At 41.3% G+C, this 22,835-nt stretch overlaps 1 protein-coding gene across 2 annotated transcripts in view; it reads left to right on the top strand.

Annotated features, from left to right (window-relative positions):
• The window catches only part of Ca8 (carbonic anhydrase 8), a 104,031-nt gene that overhangs the window by 63,026 nt on the left and 18,170 nt on the right, over positions 1-22,835 (top strand). For both annotated transcript variants that reach the window (XM_036178683.1, XM_036178684.1), the window contains exons 5-8: positions 3,642-3,704; positions 4,638-4,686; positions 5,915-6,027; positions 21,148-21,316. In XM_036178683.1, coding sequence (XP_036034576.1) covers positions 3,642-3,704; positions 4,638-4,686; positions 5,915-6,027; positions 21,148-21,282 — 360 coding nt within the window. In that variant the 3' untranslated portion in view covers positions 21,283-21,316. The remainder of the gene's footprint in view (positions 1-3,641; positions 3,705-4,637; positions 4,687-5,914; positions 6,028-21,147; positions 21,317-22,835) is intronic.

Raw genomic sequence — 22,835 nt, 5'->3', positions numbered from 1 at the left:
GAAAAACAACTTAGAAAATGTCTCCTGAAGTCAGACTTCATTTTATTTAGGAAAAAAATTCAGAAAAAAATTTTTTAGACCCGAGCTTACTAAAAATATCTAGGAAAAATCAATAATAAAATTATGCAGTGAATCACCTTGTCTTTTTGTTATTAATAATTTTCACTTAAAGATGACTTGAAATGCTTTATTGAAAATAATGATAAAAGTAAGCCTGGCAAAGAGCATGGCAGACTTAGCCAGTCTAAAATGGGCACTGAGCTCTGTGATGGCAGAGAATGTTATATGGCTTATCAGACATGTAAAATGGACCCACGTGCTGTAAAGTAGAAATTTAAAAGATATCCTACATTGAATTTTAAACTTCATCCTCAGCTACATGATATGATAAAAGATTTTTTTAGAGGTGAAAGGGTCCTTGGGAATTTTAGCAGCCCCTGGGTCTCAGGAGAGCATCTGAGGCCCATGGACAGAATTAAAAGAAATCCTTGCAATTTAAATTGAAATTCTTTTCCTGCTCTTTATTTCATGATTACATAGGCACAGATCTATTTCCTTTAGCTTTCCAACTATTATATAGGTAGAAAGGAATTATAAATTATTGGCAGAACGATTTTAATTTTTAGCATATTCTGTAACCTGGAAAAGTGAGAGGAATACCAAGCTGGTGAAGTTGAGGCAGTGGAAGACATTATGTCATCATTTAGGAGTGAGAATAACAATAGCAGCTCAGGGACACAAGTCATCGTGTGGGGAGATGGGGACACGTGAGCTTCATTGTCAGACTTGGCACACAGTGGCTTTGTGAACTGAATTAGGTATGATCATATAATGTTTCTACTGTCTGATCCTCCCTGTGTAATGGTCTGAGGACTAAGTGGGGCTGGGTTGCAAACCTAGCCTCCTGGGACTAGCCCCCATGTTTACAGGAACAAACTTGGGGGCATGGAAAGCCCCAGAATATGTACAGATGCTCTTGCCTCCAGGTGTTTGCTGTGAGGAAAGTCTCAGGTGGCTGTGGACAAATGTTTTCTCAGGAAGAAGTCACATAACCTGTGGGAGTGAAATCTCACCTTGTAAGCAATGGCTGGTGAATGTCAGGGGATGCAGAGAAGAAAGGCACTGAGTCTCCATATCCCAGGCTGGTGCCCTGGCCACAGCAATGGAAGGCCAGGAGGAGGTGGGGCACTGAGTGCAGACTTGTTTCTACAAGCTTGACTTGAATAAGAAAGGGGCAAAGGAGCAAAATCTAGCAGCAGATTTGCAATCTGAGGTCTTGTGCTTTGCTTCTGAGCAAGATGAGCTAGTGCAGACACAGTTTAAAAAAATACAGGGAAGAGAATGGCTGGTTAACCAGAGGCATCTTCCAGGCAAAGAGAGGGTGTGGAGCATGGGACATCTGTCTCAGTTACCTGGATATAGGCCTCCTACAGAGCAGCCACTTTCCTTAGGTGAAGAGAGGGCAGGGAGTTAGGGACACTCATGTTTGGTGCCTGTCATTCTTCTGAGACACATAAAGTGTGTTATAGAGTAAGAGGGACCTGAATGCAGGGTTTGGCTTTGAGACAGCCAGGCGAGAGAGATAATAGACATTCTGTGAGGCTGGCCAGCATGGATTAGGTGAAACAGCACCCGAGGGATTATTCTCCATCCATATAGGAGCAAAGACCATTCTAGCAAATTGTTGTGATGATCAATTGAAGAGCAGGTGATTTAGGAGGACAAAGGGATAGAAGACCTGAGTGGTAGAAAAGTTGTCATTCAGTTTAATGAGAAGGGATGAATCAAGGGGCTGAGTTGGCTGCCAACAGTCAGTAAAATGAGAGAACAGAGGACAGGGGGCTGGGTGGATGTATAAGCGTGATCAGAAAAAGTTGAAATTGAAAATTTCAAAAGAGCAGAAAGGAGGAATAGAGGTTAAAAAAGCAGTCAGATCATGGTGCGAACATGTGGCCATGTCAGAGGTGGAAGCTGAGCTGGTCAGTGCAGTGTGAGAGCTCACGTCTGGACCCCTACACTGTGTGGCTTTCCATCATTCTGTTGTGGACGGCTTGCAGTGCTTATGGTCTGACAGGAGATTCATGAAGGGAAAATTGATCCAAACCAGACGGTCATGTCTCCAAGAGCTATCTATCTCCTGGTGTAACCATGAAAATGAGGAGGGTCCCCTTCTCCTGAAGATCAGGGAAGGCTTCTGGTTGAGATGTTGGCTTTTGTATTCATGCATATATTTACAAAAGATGCTTTTTAAACCTTAGAATTTAATTTTCTGTTTTTAGAGCCCATCTCAGGAAATTTTTTATTACTTCGAGCTGATTGGCCATTCTTAGTTCATTGTTTCTTTCTTTTGCACACTTCGCAGTTAACATTAGCAGAAACAAAGGTGTGTGTGCGTTGACAGCTACCCTAGCTTCTCACAGGTCATTCTGCAGACATCTATGTACATAGAAAAAGCCCAGTGTGGTGGGTGCCTGTCTGTCAGAGATAATCCTGGGCTCTGCTCTCTCTTCCTCTCCAATGTTAAGGTCCACTGAAAGCAGGCTGAAAGTAGCAATTAGGTACCACTAAACCTTTCTAAAGACAAAAACACCAAGTGCCAGAAAATGAATTTCAAGTATCAGTTTTTTGAGCATTACTTTAAATATATTACATATTTATACATAATATATAATACATCTATAACATGTTAATATATAATTTTATGTTACATGTCATTATAATATATAATATATAAATTATATATCTATATAAGTATATAGATACTTGAAGTAGAAATCTTTGAAAACCAGTTATATTTTACTAAGAATGAAGAAGAGGTTATTGACTAGTGATCAGCAGTAATCCAGAGATATTTTAATTTTGATAACTTTGACATGTGAAATATCATATGCACCTCTGAGTTAATGAAAATTTTCAACTTTGTTGAAATATTTATGACATTGCTCTCTAAATGTCAAAGGCAAGAATACAAGGAAAAATACGTAAATAAATAAACATGAGAAATCTGGGCATGTTGGTGCATGTCTTTAGTCCTAGCACCCAGGAGGCAGATAAAGGCTAATGTCCAAGGCCAGCCTGGACTGCATGTCGAGTTTCAGGCCAGGACTGGTTAGAGAGAACCTGTCTTAAACAAACTAACACACATACACACACACACACACACACACACACACACACACACACACACACACACACACACACACAAGAGAGAGAGAGAGAGAGAGAGAGAGAGAGAGAGAGAGAGAGAGAGAGAGAGAGAACAGGCAAGAGTTTAGAAACATTGCATCACCTTAATTCAGAACTACTTATAACATTTTTCTATAGCAAACTTTTATGATTCTATATATTACATATGACACAATGAGTAATAAATATCTGTAGCAAGAGGAGTTTGGATAGATTCTCTGGTATTAGATTGCACAAGCTTTTACAATTTTAATTACCTTTAGTTATTTACCTGACCATAAATAGAAAGGGTATTAGTTCCCAAGAAAGTGATTCAGGTGGACTGGAGTCTTGTTTCTGGAAGTTACTTTGGATAAAAGCTAAGCATTAAAAAGGTGTATTTGTGGCTTGTGCTTTTTCAATATTTTTCACAATTGTGCTTTCATAAATAGTTTTGAAATATTTGTGTATTTCAGATAGGGAAGGAGCATGTTGGCTTGAAGGCAGTGACTGAAATACTCCAGGATATCCAGTATAAGGTAAGTCACTATTTAAAAGAAGTTCAATATGAGTTCCCAGTGACCCTTTCTAGGCTTGATGATTCTCTAGAAGGGACTTATGGGACTCTGAATAGTTGCTAGAGTTAACAGTTAAGGTTTAATTCAGTGTGGTACTGGGAAAGGAACACAGATTGAGTCTGGGGGACTTGGAGCAAGTCCCCTGCTGTTTCTCCTGGGCTCCCAGCATTCCCAGCATGATGCGAATGAGGGAAGCTCTCATGACCCTTGATGTCTAGGGATTTTTTCCAGGGACTGTCATTTAAGCCTGAATTGCCTAGTTAATTTCCCCTGGCATCTTAAACCCTGCTGTTGTTTCTCTCACTGAGCCAAACAAGGCATCCTTGTATTTCCGGGATTAACACACCTGCTCACATTGGTGTGAAGCTCCAAAGGCCAGACCCAAGGGCCAGATTGAAAACCCCCAAGATGGTCACCTTAAATATGGGATGGCCCAAGGCTTCAGGTATAGGAAAACATCTTACCAAGGGTGGGGGTACTCCAAAGACTCAGAGACCATCTTCTGGAAGGCTACCAAAGGCTTGTCCTGGAGTTAGAATGTGGAGGCTTTGAGCAGCCTGGTCCTGCTGAGTTCGGGAGGTGAGGAACGGACTTCCTCTGATAATTTTTCCCATGTTTTAGTAAAAATATTCCTGTGGGGCCAGGAGGCACCAGCTGTACACTCTATACCAGGCATTATAGGAGAAATTTAAATTCAAAAGCAAACAGCCATAGACTCAAAGCAGGTGTATTTTGTTAGATCCAACTGATCTCACACCAATGAGAAAAGAGTGGTCTATTGACGAATATCCATCGCAGAAGACTTGAAAGTAGTAGATCTTTAGTTTAAATACTTTTTGCTAAAAAATTATAAATTTTACATTAGCATGTCCTGAACTTCTTTTCCTCTTTCAGGGAAAATCCAAAACAATACCCTGCTTTAATCCTAACACTTTATTACCAGGTAAGCATGTATCTGGTGACCTGAAATGGACTTTAACTGGGTGTGTCACCACACTGTTTTCCTCAGAGTATTCATAACCATACAGTATTAATTAATAAAGTTGCTTTGCAATTTCTGTTCTCTATGGCAGGTACAAGTTCCAGATCACTGTTGATAAGGCAGGAAGCCTTTTGAATGTTAGGAAACCCTCACTACTGCTTCCTTATACCAGAAAGAACATTTGCAGTGACATCATTTGTAAAATGTAAAATTGTTGCCTCATTATAAAGTAACCACAACTATCAAAACACTGACACAGTGCTAAGACTATCACATAATTTTTAGAATGAAAAAAACTTTATATCTAATTTTATAAGGTTGTTTTCTTACAGCATCACAATTTAAATATTCTAATTGTATTTATGCACAGGTGATAATTATACATGAAACACTCTGAATATAACTTGGAGTTCAAGGTGTTTTTTTAATATAAAATTTTGGTCTCCACATCTCTCTGCCTAAATTGTGTGCTGTTTTATAGTGTTTCAAACAAAACCAAATAGATTGGTCCATTGTGTCTTCTTTCTACACTTAACTGCTCTATCACAAACTAGTTTCCCTCATATATTGAGCCCTTTCTTTGGTATATTTAATTCTGAATACCTCTTAGACAGTGCTGAGGAGTTCAAATTGGTGACTTGTTTTTTTCTTATCAAAATCTTAGTAATGTGCTGCTGAAGTAGTAATGTAAAGATAGCTCAAACAGATGTTTAAAACAGTCTTTGAAAGCAGACTGCTTGGGTTCAAATCCTCTGCCAGTTTTGTGTGATCTTGGACAAATTATTAACATTCTTTAACTTAGTTTCCCTTTATAAAATGGGACTAATGTGACTCATTTCTTTGTTGTGGCAATTCAATAAATTGATTTATACTGCTCTAAATATTACTTGACATAGTTCAATAGATATCAGCTGTGAATCAATTAATATAAAAAATGGGTAGTAGTTTCCTAAATGTATTAAGCTTGATAGATATAAGCCATTGATAGAAATCTCTGTAAATATACAGGGGATTAATAATGTTTTGCATTAATTAATATTTTCTTTATAAATGGTAGTTTGAGAATTTGTATATAAGGATCTGTATGTAAGTCTGTCACTGAGAAGTGACAGAATGCCATTTTGGAAATCATTGCTGCTCTTAATTCCATCAATGTTCCCTTTCATAACGTGCCCATGTGTTTGCACAGACCCTCTTCTGCGGGATTACTGGGTCTACGAAGGCTCTCTTACTATCCCACCTTGCAGCGAAGGAGTTACCTGGATATTATTCCGATACCCTTTAACTATATCCCAGCTGCAGGTGAGTATGTACCTTTGAATCTTTCAGAGTGAAGTCCTGAGGCCAAATATTCTTTCTGTAAATGGAAAATATCTATTTTATGCTTTAATTCCTGTTAGATTAGTCATAATTTCCAGATGAAAGTTGACTGTTGTGAGCCAGGGAAAGCAATGGAAAGGTCAAGGATGGACAAACCAAGGCTCATTTATGATCTGTATTTTAAAAGTTAGCTTTTATAGAATGAATAGAAATCACTGTGAAATAGCCAAACTTTTGATTAGTCTGTCCATTCCTTTGTGTGGATTTTTCCAGGTATAGGAAAGAGACAGTTCTGGAAACAGTGAGTCTGCTGATTATTTCATAGGCATGTACTAGGTCTTTCTCAGTGTTCAAAACACTGTGATATGTTAGGGTAAGCAAGAGAGCCAGAAAGAAAGTCCTGGGATATTCTGGATTGCTCCCTGGCTTTACTCTTGCTGTCTCAGGTTCTACATAGATTCTCTTAATGCTAAGGAGAGCCATCTGTGGGGACTCACATCCACAGGGAAGCTAAAGTGGCAATGTCATCTCAGGATAGGAGTTAAAGACTCAGTAGCAAGATGCACTCTACAAAAGAAGAAAAAAAGACCGATGCTAATCCACAGGGAGCAGAGACACCCCAGTAAGTTTTGACTGGATGTTATCTGGGAAATCATGAGTCAGTATGTCTAGGATGTGCTTAATGATTTTGAAGGGGCTGGGGTTAGAGCTCTGGACCTAAGGGTTATTTTCTCAAAAGCTGTATTTTCCCTTCATCACCAAACCCCAAACCTTAAGAAATAGAACACACCAAGTTTTCTTCAGTAAAGTTTTATGATGTCTTTATATCTCATCCTTTCTTGAAGCTAAGAGGCTCAAGTTTACTAACTTCTAGATTGATTCCTTTGATAACATTATTTTTATTTTTAAAATATTTTTATTTCTTTGAGATTATAATTACATAATTCCCTCCCTCCAAACCCTCCCGTGTACCCCTCCCATCTTTCAAGTTTATGGCCTCTTTTCATTATATTGTTACATAAGTGTGTGTGTGTGTGTGTGTGTGTGTGTGTATTCATAAATAGATAAATATAACCTTCTTAGTCTGCATAATGTCACTTATATGTGCTTCTCCAGGGCTGACCATTTGGTGGTGTGTAACCAGCTGCTGTTGTTTCCTGGAGAACACTGTCTCTCCCTCTCGGCACTCCTTGTTTTAGCATTAATTCTCTAAAATCTTATACTTAGCATTTTCAATTTCCACTTGTCTAGGGAACTCTTTAAAGTTCCCATTCTTCCTGTTCTCCATCCCTTCCCCTGTTTTTGAATTTTTACCACATCCTCTTCACTTATTTTCCATAGGGGAAATCCTAATTCCATTCTTCTTCTTCATCTGTTTGTTCTTATAAGAAACTATGCCTGAGTGTCATGGGACACGGAGGATACAGGATTGAAACATGTCCTCCACTCTCAGAAGCGTTGCCATCAGCTGAGAAGGAAAATGACTGACTGTACAGGTGGTGACCGTTGTGGTAATGTGTCCTAGAGCGTCAGGGTAGAAGGCCTGAGGAATGACTTCAGAAAGGAGAGGTTTGTTAGGTGGGAGTGAAGAAGTTAGAAATTTTCTCTAAATACTAAAGATAGAGCCTCGGGCTAATGTCATCTAATTTAGAGATTTAACAGTAAGTTAGCAGCTTCTGTAATAGATAAACCTCAGTTTTGTTGACCTAGAGTAAATAACTATTTTATATGGGTTTATTTAACCTCAGTGTATTGGAGATTTATAATCTCCCTGAGATGGCATAGAGGTTCCTTCACCAGCCTGTTCTGGGCACGTGAAAGCTGAGTGCCATTGTGAACATTCCCAGGTGCACCGTGGACATGATATACCATTTCACTGTCCAAGTGCGCTAAGGTGCAGTGTGAAGCTACTGCTTTGTAGCTTTCTCTGGTTTGAAAGGAAACCTGGCTTTGTGTTGTCCCTCTGGTAAGGCTAAAAGTCAAGACTAATGCTCATTCACCAAGTCATGCTGGGAGATAAACTGTGCCAACTCCCTGTGTGTTTGGAGGAACTGTCTCCTCTTCCCTTGAGAATGGCTAAAGGTTTAGGTATTTTTAGCACAGTGCACTGTAAAATCTCCTGAGTGGGAAGCAGTGTGTCTTAAGTTAGGTTTTCTATTGTTGTGAAGAGATACCATAACCATGGCAACTCTCATAAATGAAAACATTTAATTAGGGTGGCTTACAGTTCAGAAGTTCAGCCCATTATTAATTATGGTGGCATATGGCAGTATGCAGACAGACATGGTGCTGGAGAAGTAGCTGAGAGTTCTATATCTCGCAGGCAACAGGAAGTGAACTGTCTCACTGGGAGTAGCTTGAGCATAGGAGACCTCAAAGCCCACTCCCACAGTGACACACTTCCTCCAACAAAGTCACACATACTCCAACAAAGCCACGCCTCCCAATAGTGCCACTCTCTTTGGGGGACCATTTTCTTTCAAACCATCACACAGTATAAGTGCAGATTCACATAGATATGTCATGTGTTTGTGTCTATGAAAATGCACTTTAGAGTGGTTTACTAAAATAAGATCTTAGGGGAGGTCTGTTTTTAACTTGAAGATTTCACTCACTGCTTCTCATAGAATTTCAAAGAAAGTAAAGTTAAATAAAAGAGGTCCTGAGAGGGCAGTAAAAATTAGAAGTCCAAAGAAAGAGGGTATAACCATGAAAAATCAAGATGTGCATTATTAAAGGAGGGAGGAGGGAGGAGGGAGGAAGGAGACAGGGAGGGAGGGAAAGAAATGCTCATGCATGAAACACCAGTAAGAGACCAAGAGCAGGCAGACTCTCGGGCTGCACAGTCGGGAAGACAGGAAGCTACATCCTACCTCAGGCAGTCCATGTTTATAACCCAGCTGCTGTCCAGCCTCACACAAGCTGCTGGTGCTTCCTCTTCACTAGCAACACTGAGAAAAGTGTGCTAAATCACACTGCTCTCATAGTTAATTGATAGCAGCTTGCAGAGAAACAGGGTGGGCTGGAAGCCTCTGTGGAGGTGACTTTTTCATAGCATTCCTGGTTGATGTACTGTATGTAGGAGTGAAAAAGATGATCGGGCAGATTTAAATGAGAGTAATTTTCTTCTTTTTAAGATCTATAGTCATTAAACAAATTTAAGATAAGAAGTGCTGTAATTAGTAGAAATCCTAGAACAACAACAACAAAAAAAACATTTTTTACCTGAATTTTTGTTTAGAAATGAGATTTACAAAACAGAATAAAATGCCAAATATCATCAAATATGACAGAAATGTTAAGATATCTCCTTTTTGATGGTCATTAAAATGGAGACAGAACCATCTAGTATTGCTAGAATATGCCGATGGAACAGTGGCCATACATCAAGAGATGGGAACATATATTAAGAGAAGTGGGTTGGTCGCTGCCACTCTTTTCTTTTCTTTTCTTTTTTTTTTTTTTTTGAGACAGGGTTTCTCTGTGTAGCTTTGTTCTTCCTTTACCTTTTAGCCTAAAACAGTGCCACTGAGCAAAGGGGAATGGCTACATTTTCTTCTTAGTCTTGCCTCTCTCTATTCCTTTTCTGTCTTACATAAGGACAGACCTTGAGCTGACAGCCTGAGTTAGAGCATGAGGTATATGCAGTCTTTAGGATCTAGATTATGTCTGTTTTGGATGCTGGGTATCAAGCCTAGGGCTGCTGAGCACATGCTCTTCCCTAAGCTGCACCTGTTGTTATGGACAGATTAGGAAATCCAGTAAGCTGGGAACACAGCTGGCTACCTGGAGAGTCTTATTGCTGCATGTGGAAATAAGAGGCTGCTGCCCTGAAGACCTGGTCCACACCATGGCCATGCACGAAAATAATTCAACTGATTTGAAATGCTAATTGTAACTTTTCATCTATGTCCATAGCTGTGGTGGTTTGAATGAGGATGGCCCCTATAGATTTATGTGTTTAAAAACTTGGCCCCCAGTTGATGAAACTGTTTGAGAAGGATTAGGAGGTTTGGCCTTGTTAGAGGAGATGTGTCATTGGGGACAGGCTTTGAGGTTTCAAAAGTCAACACCATTCCCTGTTAGCTCTATTTGCCTTCTACTTACAGATCATTATGTGAGCTGATGTTCCAGTGCCAGCCCATTCCTCACTGCTGCCATACTCACCTCCATGATGGTCATGGACTCTAACCCTCTGGAACTATGAGCCTCAAGTTAAATGCTTTCTAAGTTGCTTTGGTCATGGCACTTTGTCACATCAATATAAAGTAACTAACACAGAGGTTGGTTCAGAGAATGGACTCATGCTCTGATAGACCTGACTACATTATTCTTTAGAGTAATGTAGAAGACTTTGGGATTTTGGACTAGGAAAGTGGTTGAAATCTCTAAGCAGGGCTTAATGGGCCATGCCAGTATGAGCTTAGAAGAAAACAGTACAGTGTGGGCTATGGAGGCCCAGCTCAAGAGGTTTCAGTTTGGAACAATATTAACAACTGGGCTAGAGACCATTCTTGTCATATTTTGGCAAAGAATGTGGCTGCCCATGTCTAAATGGAAGGAAAAAACAAAACAAAACAAACCAACATGGCTATGATTTTAATGAGTAACTTCCAAAACGTAAGTGTTGACAATGTGATAGTACTGAAAGGTGGGGTCTGCCATGAAGGTTTCTTCCTTCTTTATAGGATAAAGATGTAAGAAGAGTATTTGGACTGGTTTTGTTGGCAACAGAGGTTTTACAACAAGCTACTGTCACAATATTAACTCTGTTAGTAGTTATTACTCACAACTCTTAGACAGATATCACAAAAAGGGCAAGCAGGATGAAAAGAATACAAAGTATACATTTTGAGGAGAAAAAGAGCACCTGGAGATTTTTCTGGAGCCCAGGCTTGTGCTGAAGCAGATAAGGAGGGTCCTGGTACAGAATGGAATAAAGGGAGCAACGGCCTCAGGGAAAATTCCATGCAGCCAAAGAATATTCTCTACCTAAAAAGGAAAACAAAGTAAAGCTTATGCAGATGTAGTTCAAGGAAGGTGTCAGGCTTCATGTCAAGCAAGTAGCACAAGTTGGCAGCATCTGTCATGTTGTTTTGGCCTTAGATAATGAAAGATAGATGAGTAAAGTGGCTGTGACATCGTCCTCCTTGGTTAAGGAAAGCTAGACGAGGTCCTGCATGGAGGCCCTTGGAGTCCATTGTATGAAACTGTGAAGTGAAGCCTGGATTGAATTGCAGACTCCAGGATGTTGGAGATGCCAGAGCTGTGGGATGTTGCCTGGGAGAGCTGCATACAGGGAGTACATCTAGCCCAAAAGAAGGAAGTGAGTTTTGGTCAGCAAAGTTGGAAGGATGGAACCATCTAAGCCCTATGATATCAGAGATGGAGTTATAGAATTTAAAGTTTGCCCCACTGGGTGTTTTTTTTTCTTTTGGAATAGTAATGTATATTCTATGCTATTGTACTTCAGTAGTATATAATTTGCTTTTTGATATTAATTTTATAATGGGTTATAATTAAGAGATTGTCTTGAGTCTCAAATGAGACTTTGGACCTCAAAATTATATTGAGATTGAAAGACTATGGGGACTTCTGAAGTTGGACTAAATGTGTTTTGCATTATGTTATGGTTAGGGAGCTATGGAGGTCAGGGAGTGGAATGTGGTGGTTTGAATGACAATACCATTCACTACCCTGCTCATGTGCTGATATGCTTAAATACTTGGTCCCCAGTTGGTGGAACTGTTTGGGAAGGGTTAGGAAGTGTGGCTTTTTTGGAAGAGGTGTGTCACTGGGGGTGGACTTTGAGGTTTCAAAAACCAACATCATTTCTAGTTAGCTCTCTATGCTTCATGGTTGTGTCTCAGGATGTAAGCTCTCAGCTACCACTCTAGCACTATGCCTGTCTGATTTTTGCCATGCTCTCAGTCATGATGGTCAAGTGCTCTAACGCTCTGGAATTGTGAGCCCCAAATTAAATGCTTTCTAAGTTGTCTTCATCATTGTGTTTTGTCACAGCAACATAAAAGGAACTAAGACAGTGACACAGTGTTAATGAGTCCCTTGAAGAACAGCTTTCACTTTTCATTTCTCTGTGTGAAGACCCTGCCAGGTGCCTGCCCCGTGTGCTTGTAATTTCCAGCCTCTCAAGCTGTGAGAAACAGATCAATTATTTTTAAGTCACCCAGCCTTGGGCATTGTGTAATCACAGCACACACACACACACACACACACACACAAACTAAGGCACTTGTAGGTCTCAGACTGGAAGTGTGCACCCACACCCTTGGGACATCTCTGGGCTTCACCTGAGTGAGATGCTGACGGAGCAGGTGTGCTGTAGGACCTGACAGTTCTCGTTTCCATTCTTCAGAGCCACCTCAAGAACTACTGTGTACCCCACTCTGCACTCACCTACAACCGTGTATTAGATATGTATTCTAATTCCAAAATGCTGAGGTTCTGAAGGTGAGTGTGAGGGTAATTGGCAGCCCCATACCCTGTCCAGTGGAAACACAGCCATATGTACATACATACATGTGAAAAGTCTCTGGTCCTCTGAGAGTATCACACTGACATGCATCTCTGTTTGCACTATTGTGTGTGAGCACTCAGGGAAGTGGAGCTGCTGGCATAAAGTTTCCTCATCTGGGAGGCTCCTGCTCTTAAAATGTGCTCCTGTTAGGTTCTTGCAGCACCTTTTGTGACAATTGAGCATTTCCTCTGTCTTGCGTGATAAGAGCGCGTCCCCAGTGGATGCAGCCTCACTGACCTGTGCTTCTGGAGGGAGTTTTAGTCTGTGGCTCAATAGCAGTTACCCAGAAGAAGGAAGGAAGTCAGCTTGGGCTGGGCCTCTGTGGGCTACAGATGGGAGGTGAGAGAAAAGTTGGCTTCAGTGTGCCTGGGGAGAGGATGTTCTTTTTCTTATCTAATTCTTCCTCAAGGAAAAATGTCTAGGTTAAGGAGGCCGTACAGAGTCACTCATAGTTAGGAAGTTAGAAGCCTCCTGAGTGCTGGGATTTTAGTTGTGAGTTATGATGTGAGTCTGAACTTAAACCACTTCATTAAAGCTGTACATATTTAGCAAAAAAATCTCCATAGAAATATATACATTTGATGGATTTAGGAATAAATACACAACCGTGAACTGATGATACCATCAGGGCCGTAAACATGTTCATCACCTTTGTCCTTGTTGCTTTTCTGTTGCTGTGAAGACACTGTGACCAAAGTGACTTATAGGAGGACAAATTTATTGTGGACTTAGAGTCTCAGAGTGGGACCATCATGGCAGGGAGCATGGGAGCAGGCAGGCATGGCACAGAGCAGTGGATGAGCACATATGTCCTTATCTATAAGTAGGAGGAAGAGACTGAGAGAGAGAAAGAGAGAGAGAACTAACTGGGAATTGCAAAAGCCAGCCCCCAGTGACACACCTTCTTCAATAAGACCACACCTTCTATTCCTTCCCAAACAATTCCACCAAGTAGGAACCAAGTATTCAAACTCATGAACCTATTTGGGCCATTCTCATTCAAACACCACAGCTCCCAATCAACTCTGCTGTCAGTTGCCTTGGTTATGGTATCTTCACAGCCATAGGAAAGTAACTAAGATAAGCCTCCAACATTTCCTCTCACGACCTTTTCTAGTATTATGTGTTCTTTGTGGGAGCACTTAATTCAAGATCTAACTCATTAATACTGTCAAGTCACAACACAATGCTGTTAGCTATATAGTGTATCCTCTAGAACCTCTTTATCTTTATAAAACTGAGCCTTTAGATCTTTCCCATCTCTTCCCATTTCTACTTCCCACAAGCTTTCAGTAACTACCATGCTGCTCTCTGTTTCTGTGACTTCTGTTTTACATTCATGTATAAGTGAGATCAAACAGTATTTGCCTTCCTGTGTCTGACTCTCATCTGTGTTTGGAACCATAGGAATAGAAGTCATTACCTTTCAGAGATGGTACTGACTCAAGTGTTATTTGTGGCTCAAACCCGGTGTCTTAGGGTTTCTATTGCTGCAATGACACATCATGACCTTAAAGCAAATTGGGGAGAAAAGGGTTAATTTGGCTTACACTTCTAGAACTGGAGGAAGTCAGAACAGAATTCAAGCAGGGCTGTACCTGGGAGTCAGGAGCTGATGCAGAGGCCATGGAGGGTTGCTGCTTATTGGCTTGTTTCCCATGACTTGCTCAGCCTGCTTTCTTATAGAATGCATGATCACCAGCCCAGGGATGCTACTACCCACCATGGGCTGGGCCCTCCCCCAATGATCACTAATTGAGAAAATGCCTTACAGCTGGATCTCATGGAGGCATTTCCTCAACTGAGGCTCCTTCCTCTAATGACCTGAGTTTGTGTCAAGTTGACACACAATACTAGCCAGTACACCTAGAAACACCAAAATGTCCATGGTGGCTGAGTTAATAGAAGACATCAACTTCTGTGCTTCCTTTTTAGCACAGTGACACAGGAAATAGAAGTCAAAATAACTCTGCTAGATTGGATGGCCATAGGAACTGGGGATCTTGGGTAAGATAATTTGCCCCAAACTGCAAATTCTGGGTATTAGCCTCTTGAATGCACTCAGAAGAAACAGTTTTAGAGTTGGGCTTTAGTCAGCACTTCAGTTTGTGAGTCTGTGAGGTTAAATAGATGTCTCAGACCACGGGCTGCATCTCTGGCTTTCACAACAGCCACTGCTCAGCTAAGCCTGCCTGCAGGAGCTGGGGCTTCTTCCAGGATGCAGCATATCCAATCAGGTCTCTCGTCTTCTCCATTCTCCTCCTCTTTTCCTCTACTTCAGGTTATTTAGAAATGAACAGCATGTTTTAGTGCAAATCCATAGGGTGACCTATGCCACATTTTCATTTCCCTGTACTAGTGACAGTCTCTAATGCTTCTCTCTGGGGTTTTGAAGACTTTTATCTTGAAACATCATTCATCACAGCTTTTCATTTGGGCATGGGCTGATTCCACATGCACTTGAAACCATTTAAACTGATAAAGGATTTTGAGGGGTGGTTATTTCAGAAAAATGACATTTTAGGAAGATGAGCTTCCCTTCTATCTCCACTAATGTTTAAAATCTTCAAAGTGACACTGTGATCAGGGAAAAGCATTCTTGTGAAGTAGTTTTCTGCAAAGTGCAATGATTGAGGCATTTGCTAGATCTCCTCTCAAGAAGTTGTTTTCACAGAACATGCTCCAGGTTGAGGCTCTGGCCTTGAAGGATGCATCTTCAGCTTAGGAAAAGAAAATATAAAATTAACGAGTTTTAAAACAAGCTTCAATGTTAGTGGAAAATGGCAGAGTTCCTGTGATGTGCCTAGGCAGTTTAGACTCTAGACCACACTGCTTTTCAACGACCCTCCCCATGGGTCATGAAGTTTTGCAGTTTCCTTATAGTTTAAAGTGAATGCTGAGAGGCAGGACTTTAAGATTTCCTGTTGGATTGATTTACTGTCAATTTCAGCTAAGGATTTATCTCAATTGTTAAAGGTCTGACATATAAAGAAGTTGCACAGTGGAGGGCTTGCTAGCAGCTGTGGTCAATGGAGCACTGCCGGAGCACTGCCGAGTGATTGTTCTTGGCTCCTCTGTCACTGATTATGTCACCTGTGTTATTGCCATCCTTGTCATCTCTGCTGCACAGGGGAAGCGGGGTCATAAAGAGGTGATGCTGTTTGGTCACTTCGGTCCCTGGTAGCAGAGCCAAGCGAGAATGGCAGTCTCTCCAATGTAAGCCCACTCCGTCATCACTGTATTCTCTTTCAAATAGTGTAGGATTCTGTGCTGCCCAGGGTCTCTCCATTTTCACCCTTAGGAGCAAATATGAAGGGAAAAAGCAAACATTGACGGAGGATTCTGACGAAGCCTCAGTTCTAGAAAGCTTCCATTGCCATAGGTACTGTGTAAGACCCTGAGAAGGTCTAGTGAAAAAAAAATGTCGATTTAGTTGTGCCTTGCTTACCTGGCTGGTAAGCATGAAAACACAGCATGTAGGCATATGAAAAAGCAAATCAACAGGGCAGTTCCAACTGGATCAGACTTTTCCTCACTAGAAAAATCAATCAGTATTTGGAGATACAGAAAAATAAAACATTACAAGTCATCTTTGTAACCAGGCTGCTAATCTAACCCATTTAATTTTCCCCAGTTCTATGTTCCAACACATATGGGAATGGCCTTAATTAGAATGCTGTGGGACTTGGGAGAACACATGTATAGGGTTTTGCTGTCATTTAGAGATTTCCGGGCCCTTTTTAAGTCTGGGCTTTTAGTGTGAAGCCCTGAATTAGTCAATCTCCTGCATTGCTTCTCTTTAAGGAAGACAGACTTCTTCTGTGTTAAAGACCTTTGTAGGCACAGTCTTCTGGTACAAAGATGAGTGGTCAAACCACAATGCTCAGTACCTGGGACATGCAGGGCACAGTTGTACTGATCTACCAGAACTTTTAATGAGGTGTTATGGAGCTGGGAAGAGTCAGGTGGATTTGGGGCAGTAGCTAATTTGGAGATATTCTTTGCTTCTCTGGCCCCAGTTTCCTCCTCTGTGGAAAGAATGAAGCACACCTGTTTTGTATTGCTGTGTAGCATTTAATGAGGTGACGTGCTATGGCTTACTCAGGCAACAGGAGGAGTGAGCTTGGGGAATGCACATGATTGTTTTGCTCACTACTTACGTTCTTCTCACATTGACATCGGTAGACTACAGATGCTTAGAACTCTCAAACCTGACAGGTCAGAGCAAGGTCCTCAGAAATCTGGAAACCTCTCCATATGTCACAGGTAAGTCAGAGGGCTAGACAAGGGGAAGGGGCAGTCTTTCGATGAAGGAAACCATGAGTTCTTGTATTCATTTATTTTACTCTATTGATATTTCATACATGGACACAATGGAATGCCATCATATACATACCCCCCAATACCTCTTCACTTGTTCTTCTTCCTCCTCTTCTGTGATAACCTAATTGGGATAAGTACAATTAGTGCTACTCATATGTGCATGGGTACAGGGCCATCCATTAGAGCATGGGAAGCCTACTTGTGGCCATGCCCTCAAAGAGGAGTGACTCTCCCTTCTTCAGCAGCTTACAATTACCAGTAGCACCTCAGAAAGGTGAAGGGCCAAGGGTTCATCCCCCAACTATATCGAACGGCTTGATCTTAAAAATGTCTGTGTGGGCAACCATAGTTACTTGACTCATGAATGTAGGAGCTCTGTCATGTCCAGAAAACACATTTCACATCACTCCTCCCCACCCTCAGCTCTTACATTCTTTTTGCCTCCTCTTCTGTGACGTTCCTTAAGCCTTGGTAGAGGTGGGAGGTTCGTAAAGATGTCCCATGTGGGGCTGAGCACTCAGTCCCTTCTTTTCAGCACCTGGGGCAATCGTGTGCCTCTACATTGATTGCTGTGTGTGCAGTTAGTCACAGCTGTGCCATGATGACACCAGTGGGGACATCTCTCCTGGCAGGTCAGTATTACAGCATTCAGCCTCCCATGCTGTGTGAGAACAGTAATGTTGTTTTACCCTCAGCTGTGTGCATAGCATCATCCAGCACTGTGAGTGCTAGTGAGCAGGGAAGTTTTCTGGGCAGATTGAGATAAATGTCTCTCTGGCCTACAGTCATAGGATGCAATGTGTTCAGTAATAAGGTCTTACCTTTCAGTTCTAGTTGGCATCAGGGGGCAATGACAATATCCTTTTGGGTGCCTTGCTGACCAATAATGGTGAGGTGTCCCATGTCTTACACTGCAATTTTTGTTTAATAACTCATATCCTTTGGGAGTGGCCATGCCCACCCCATTTAAGGTACCTCCACTTGAATTCATTTTTTTAAAGTTGTATTTTTTTAATTTATCTAATTTCTTGTGTTATTATTATTATTATTATTATTATTATTATTATTATTATATTTGCGTTTTAATTTTACACAACAGCCATGGGTTCCCCTGTCCTCCCCCCTCCTGCCCCCACTCCCACCTTCCTCCCATTCCCTCCCCTCCATTCCCATCTCCTCCAGGGCCAAGACTCCCCTAGGGATTCATTTAAGCCTGGTGGATTCAGTATAGGCAGGTCCAGTCTCCTCCTTCCAGGCTGAGCAAAGTGTCCCTGTGTAAGCCCAAGGTCATGCACCAAGGACAGGTCCTGGTCCCACAGCCTGGATGCCTCCCAAACAGTTCAAGCTGTTCAATTGTCTCACTTATCCAGAGGGCCTGATCTAGCTGAGGGCTCCACAGCCTCTGGTTCATAATTCATGTGCTTCCATTCATTTGGCTATTTGTCCCTATGCTTTTTCCAATCTTGGGCTCAACAATTCACGCTCTTACAGTCCCTCCTCTTTCTGGACAATTGGACACCTGGAGCTCCACCTGGGGCCTGGCTGAGGATCTCTGCGTCCACTTCCATCAGTTATTAGATGAGAGTTCCAGCACAACTGTTAGGGTGTTTGGCCATCTGATCACCAGACTAGGTCAGATCAGGCTTTCTCTCGACCATTGCCAGCAGTTTACAGATGATGTATCATTGTGGATTTCAGGGGCACCTCTCCAGCACTCTGCCTATTCCTGTTCTCATGTGGTCTTCATTTATCATGGTCTGTTATACCACAAGGGCATTTGCTCAGCTATGTTCATATCAGCATTGTTTGTAATAGCCAGAACCTGGAAACAAACTAGATGCCCTTCAACTGAAGAATGGATAAAGAAAATATGGTACATATACACAATGGAGTACTACTCAGCAGAGAAAAACAATGACATCATGAGGTTTGCAGGCAAATGGATGGATCTAGAAAAAAATAATCATGAGTGAGGTAACCCAGACTCAGAAGGACAAACATGGTATGTACTCACTCATAGGAGGATACTGGATATAAAACAAAGATGACTAGACTGCTACACAACTCCAGGGAGGCTATCTAGAAAACGGGACCCTAGGAAAGACCCAGGGATCACCCAATGACAGAGAAATGGATGAGATCTACATGAACAACCTGGACGACAGTGGGAGTAATGAATGGCAAGATTTGAGGGAAAGAGATCTTAGGGGAGCAGGAGATCCCAGGTGGATCAAGAACAGAAAGGGAGAACAAGGAATAAAGTTTTATTTTAAAATTAGCATTTTAACTAGTGTGTTTGCATAAGACCATTTCATCTATAATTAGTTTATGTCAGTGTCTTAATTAGAGTTTTTATTGCTGTGAAGAGACACCATGACCACAGCAACTCTTATAAGGAAAACATTTAATTGAGGGAGTTTGATTACAGTTTCAGAGGTTCAGTCCATCATCATCATGGCAGGGAGCATGGTGGCATGAAAGGAGGTATAGTGCTGGAGTAGCTGAAAGTCATATATCTGTCAGGCAACAGGAAGTCAACTGAGACACTAGGCAGTATCCTGAGCATAGGAGACCTCAAAGCCCATCCCCACAGTGATACACTTCCTCCAACAAGGCCATGCCCACTGCAACAAAGCCACACTTCCTAATAGTGCCACTCCCTATGAGATTATGGGGACAATTATGTTCAAACCATCCATCCTCTTGTGTCTCTCTGGGTCTGAGCTACCTCACTCAGCATGATCTTTCCAGTCTCATTTCAGATGTCATTTTCCTTTACAACTGAGTAATATTCCATTGTGGATATGTATCAGTTTTCTTATTCATTCATTGGTACGATTCCATTTCCTAGCTATTATGAATGGAGCAGCAACAAACAAAGATGTGCACATGTGTCTGTAGGAGGATATAAAGTTCTTTGGTTTGTGCCCAGGAATGGTATAGCTTGGTTATAGTAGTTCCATTTCTAGTTGTTTTTTTTTTTTTTTTTTTTTAACATCCAGATTTATTTTCAAAATGGCTGCACTACTTTGCACCCCCATCGACAGTGTACGAGAATTCTCTTTTGCTATATCCACATTAGTGTTTGTTAATTGTATTATTGAGGATGGCAGTATGACCTAACTTGGGAGAGATGGAATCTTAAAATGGTTTTAATCTCCATTTTTTTTTTTGATGGCTAAGAATGTTGAGTCTTAAGGATGTTATTAAGGTGTTTATTACACACACACACACACACACACACACACACACACACACACACACAAACACACTTGAGAATTCTCTGTTCAGTTCATAGCCCATCTTAAAAAACGATTTTAATTAATTAATTAATTAATTATTGGTTTTTTGAGGCAGGGTTTCTTTGTGTAGCTTTGCGCTTTTCCTGGAACTTGCTTTGGAGACCAGGCTGGCCTCGAACTCACAGAGATCCGCCTGCCTCTGCCTCCTGGGTGCTAGGATTAAAGGCATGCGCCACCACCACTCGGCTGTTTATTTTCTTAATATTTAGTTTTTTTAGGGGGTTCTTTATATATTCTAGACACTATAATTCTCTGTCAGATGACAATCTGGCAAAGATAATCTAGGAGTCTGTGAATTCCTATAGTAGCTCTAACCAGTGCTGACACATAGTGACATGGTGGCTAGGAATGTACTTGGGAAAGTCTTAAGAACATTCACTTCCTTGTTCACCCCTTCTCTCTCTGTGCTTTAAGCTGACACAAAATTTAGTGTGGTAGGATTTTCACATTAATAAATCCAGTAGCTTTCTACTGAGTTGGAATTACCAAGATTCTTCTTTTAAGGGCCTTGTCTCATATCCTTAGGTCTATCTAGAACAACCAAATCTGTTTTCCTGGTTTAAATTTTTTTTTCATTTATTATTATTTTAAAGAGCAAGCATGTATGTGTGTGTGTGTGTGTGTGTGTGTGTGCGCGCGCACTATGCGTACAGTGCCCCTAGAGACCAGAGGTGGGTGATAGATCCCTAGAGCTAGGGTTTCAGGCCATTGTGGCCTGCCTAATGTAAGTGCTGGGCACTGAACTTGGGTCCTCAACAAGGAGAGCATTCTTTCTTAACCACTGAGCTCTCTCCAGCTCTGTTTTTCTCTTTTTGAAGTTCACCTTTCATTTTTTTCTCTTATACTGTCATCTATGCATATTTTGGGTTGTTTATGAAACTCTGAACTTGATAATGTGCAGTTAGTGACTAATCGCCTTTATTCTGCTTTTCTTTTCAGATAGAAGAATTCCGAAGGCTGAGAACACACGTTAAGGGGGCAGAACTTGTAGAAGGCTGTGATGGGATTTTGGGAGACAATTTCCGACCTACCCAGCCCCTGAGTGACAGAGTCATTCGAGCCGCATTTCAGTAGCCAGAAAGACTGTGATCAACCCATCTGCATCAGGGTATGTGAGATTGGACAAGGAAATGAGTTACCTTAACCCAGCATCCCAAAGCCACTCTATAGGGTGACTGCTGGAATACACTTCATTTTAATACATTTATTCACGTGCCCCATTAATGACAAGTCAGGTAGTCCTTTTCATTTCATGCAACTTTTTAAAAATATATGATTCATTTATTTTCCACTTGAACATCCCCTTAATCCCACTTTCTGCTTTAATAGTGGCTTTCATAAGGAAAGGCACCTGGGATGCAGAGGCAGGGATTCTCAGTGGTATCTTTGGTATTCACTTTGTCATCTCCTGAAAATGCAGCAGCCACTTCCTCTGATCAAAGAATATGAATGGAAGCCTAGAAAAATGAGCCTTCCTGTTTATTACCTTATAGGGTCATCTTGCTCTCTGGTATATGATGGGCTAGTCTGGCAGGAGTGAAAGTCCTGTGTCCTGTCGAAATGATTTTTATTAGCATATGCTACTTGTGCATAACAATGGGTCTGTGTGTGACATTTTCATACATATGACATACTTTGGTCACATCACTCCTGTCCATTGCTCTCTTTTGTTTGTTTTTTGGAAGTACTTTTTATTTGCAAAGTCAAGAAGCATGTGTTAGCTGTTTAATATTGTACACTATTTTATTGATTGTCAATATATTGAATTCAGCATACTTACTACTTAGCCTTAGGGAGCTCACAAACATGGGAAAGATAAATATATGCAAAGATTACTGTGTATTGGAATCTTTCTTTACCTTGTAAGCCACCTCAGTGTGCAAAGATCAGAGACATTGTGGCAGACAGCTGCTGCCCATAATGGGGACACATTGCCAGAACAGTGCCTGGAGAAGAAGCTTGACGTGGCTGGGACTGATGATGAACTACGGCAAGATATGAGAGTTGTACAAGGGATGAGGAAGTCACAGCTGAGTGGAAATCTCAGGCCTTGCCGTGCTCACAGTCTCATGACTTGGCCACTGTTGATGGAGATTTCCAAAGGTGGTGGTCATGTGTTCTTCAGCCTTCTTTCTTATCTCTGTTCTTACTCTCTACAGTAGACTTATTCTCTGGAATGTGCTTTGCTCACTCTGTGCTGTATACCCATCCTTTTGCCTACTGACCCCGTAACTGCCTGAGCTCAACTCAAACACTGATTTCAATAGGTGTCTTCGCTTTCCTCCTAAAGCAGACTTCATTTCATGACCCTGTTTCCACTTAGCTACTTATGTTTCTTATTTTTCTATTATATTTCAAACCTCAAAGGATTGAAATTATTTTGTTTCACTGTGAACCCACTATAACATATCACGTGTTATACCTGGCTAGACTTCAGGGCAACTGTAAGTTTCTCAGAACTGCCCATGTGGAGCAGTCAGGCTCAGTTCTTGTCCTTTCTCAGCTGGCCAGTGTAGTTAATCTTCCACTTTCTCTAACGTGAGATGATGAAGGTCCAGCAAATCCACCGTGTTGGGAATGGTAAGACATATAAGTAATTCATACATTAAAAAGAGAAAGTCCAAGGG

This window comes from Onychomys torridus, chromosome 2 (assembly GCF_903995425.1).
Source record: "Onychomys torridus chromosome 2, mOncTor1.1, whole genome shotgun sequence".
Taxonomy (NCBI): Eukaryota; Metazoa; Chordata; class Mammalia; order Rodentia; family Cricetidae; genus Onychomys; species Onychomys torridus.
The sequence above is the reverse complement of the archived record's forward strand: the minus strand, read 5'-3'. Positions and strand labels throughout refer to the sequence as shown.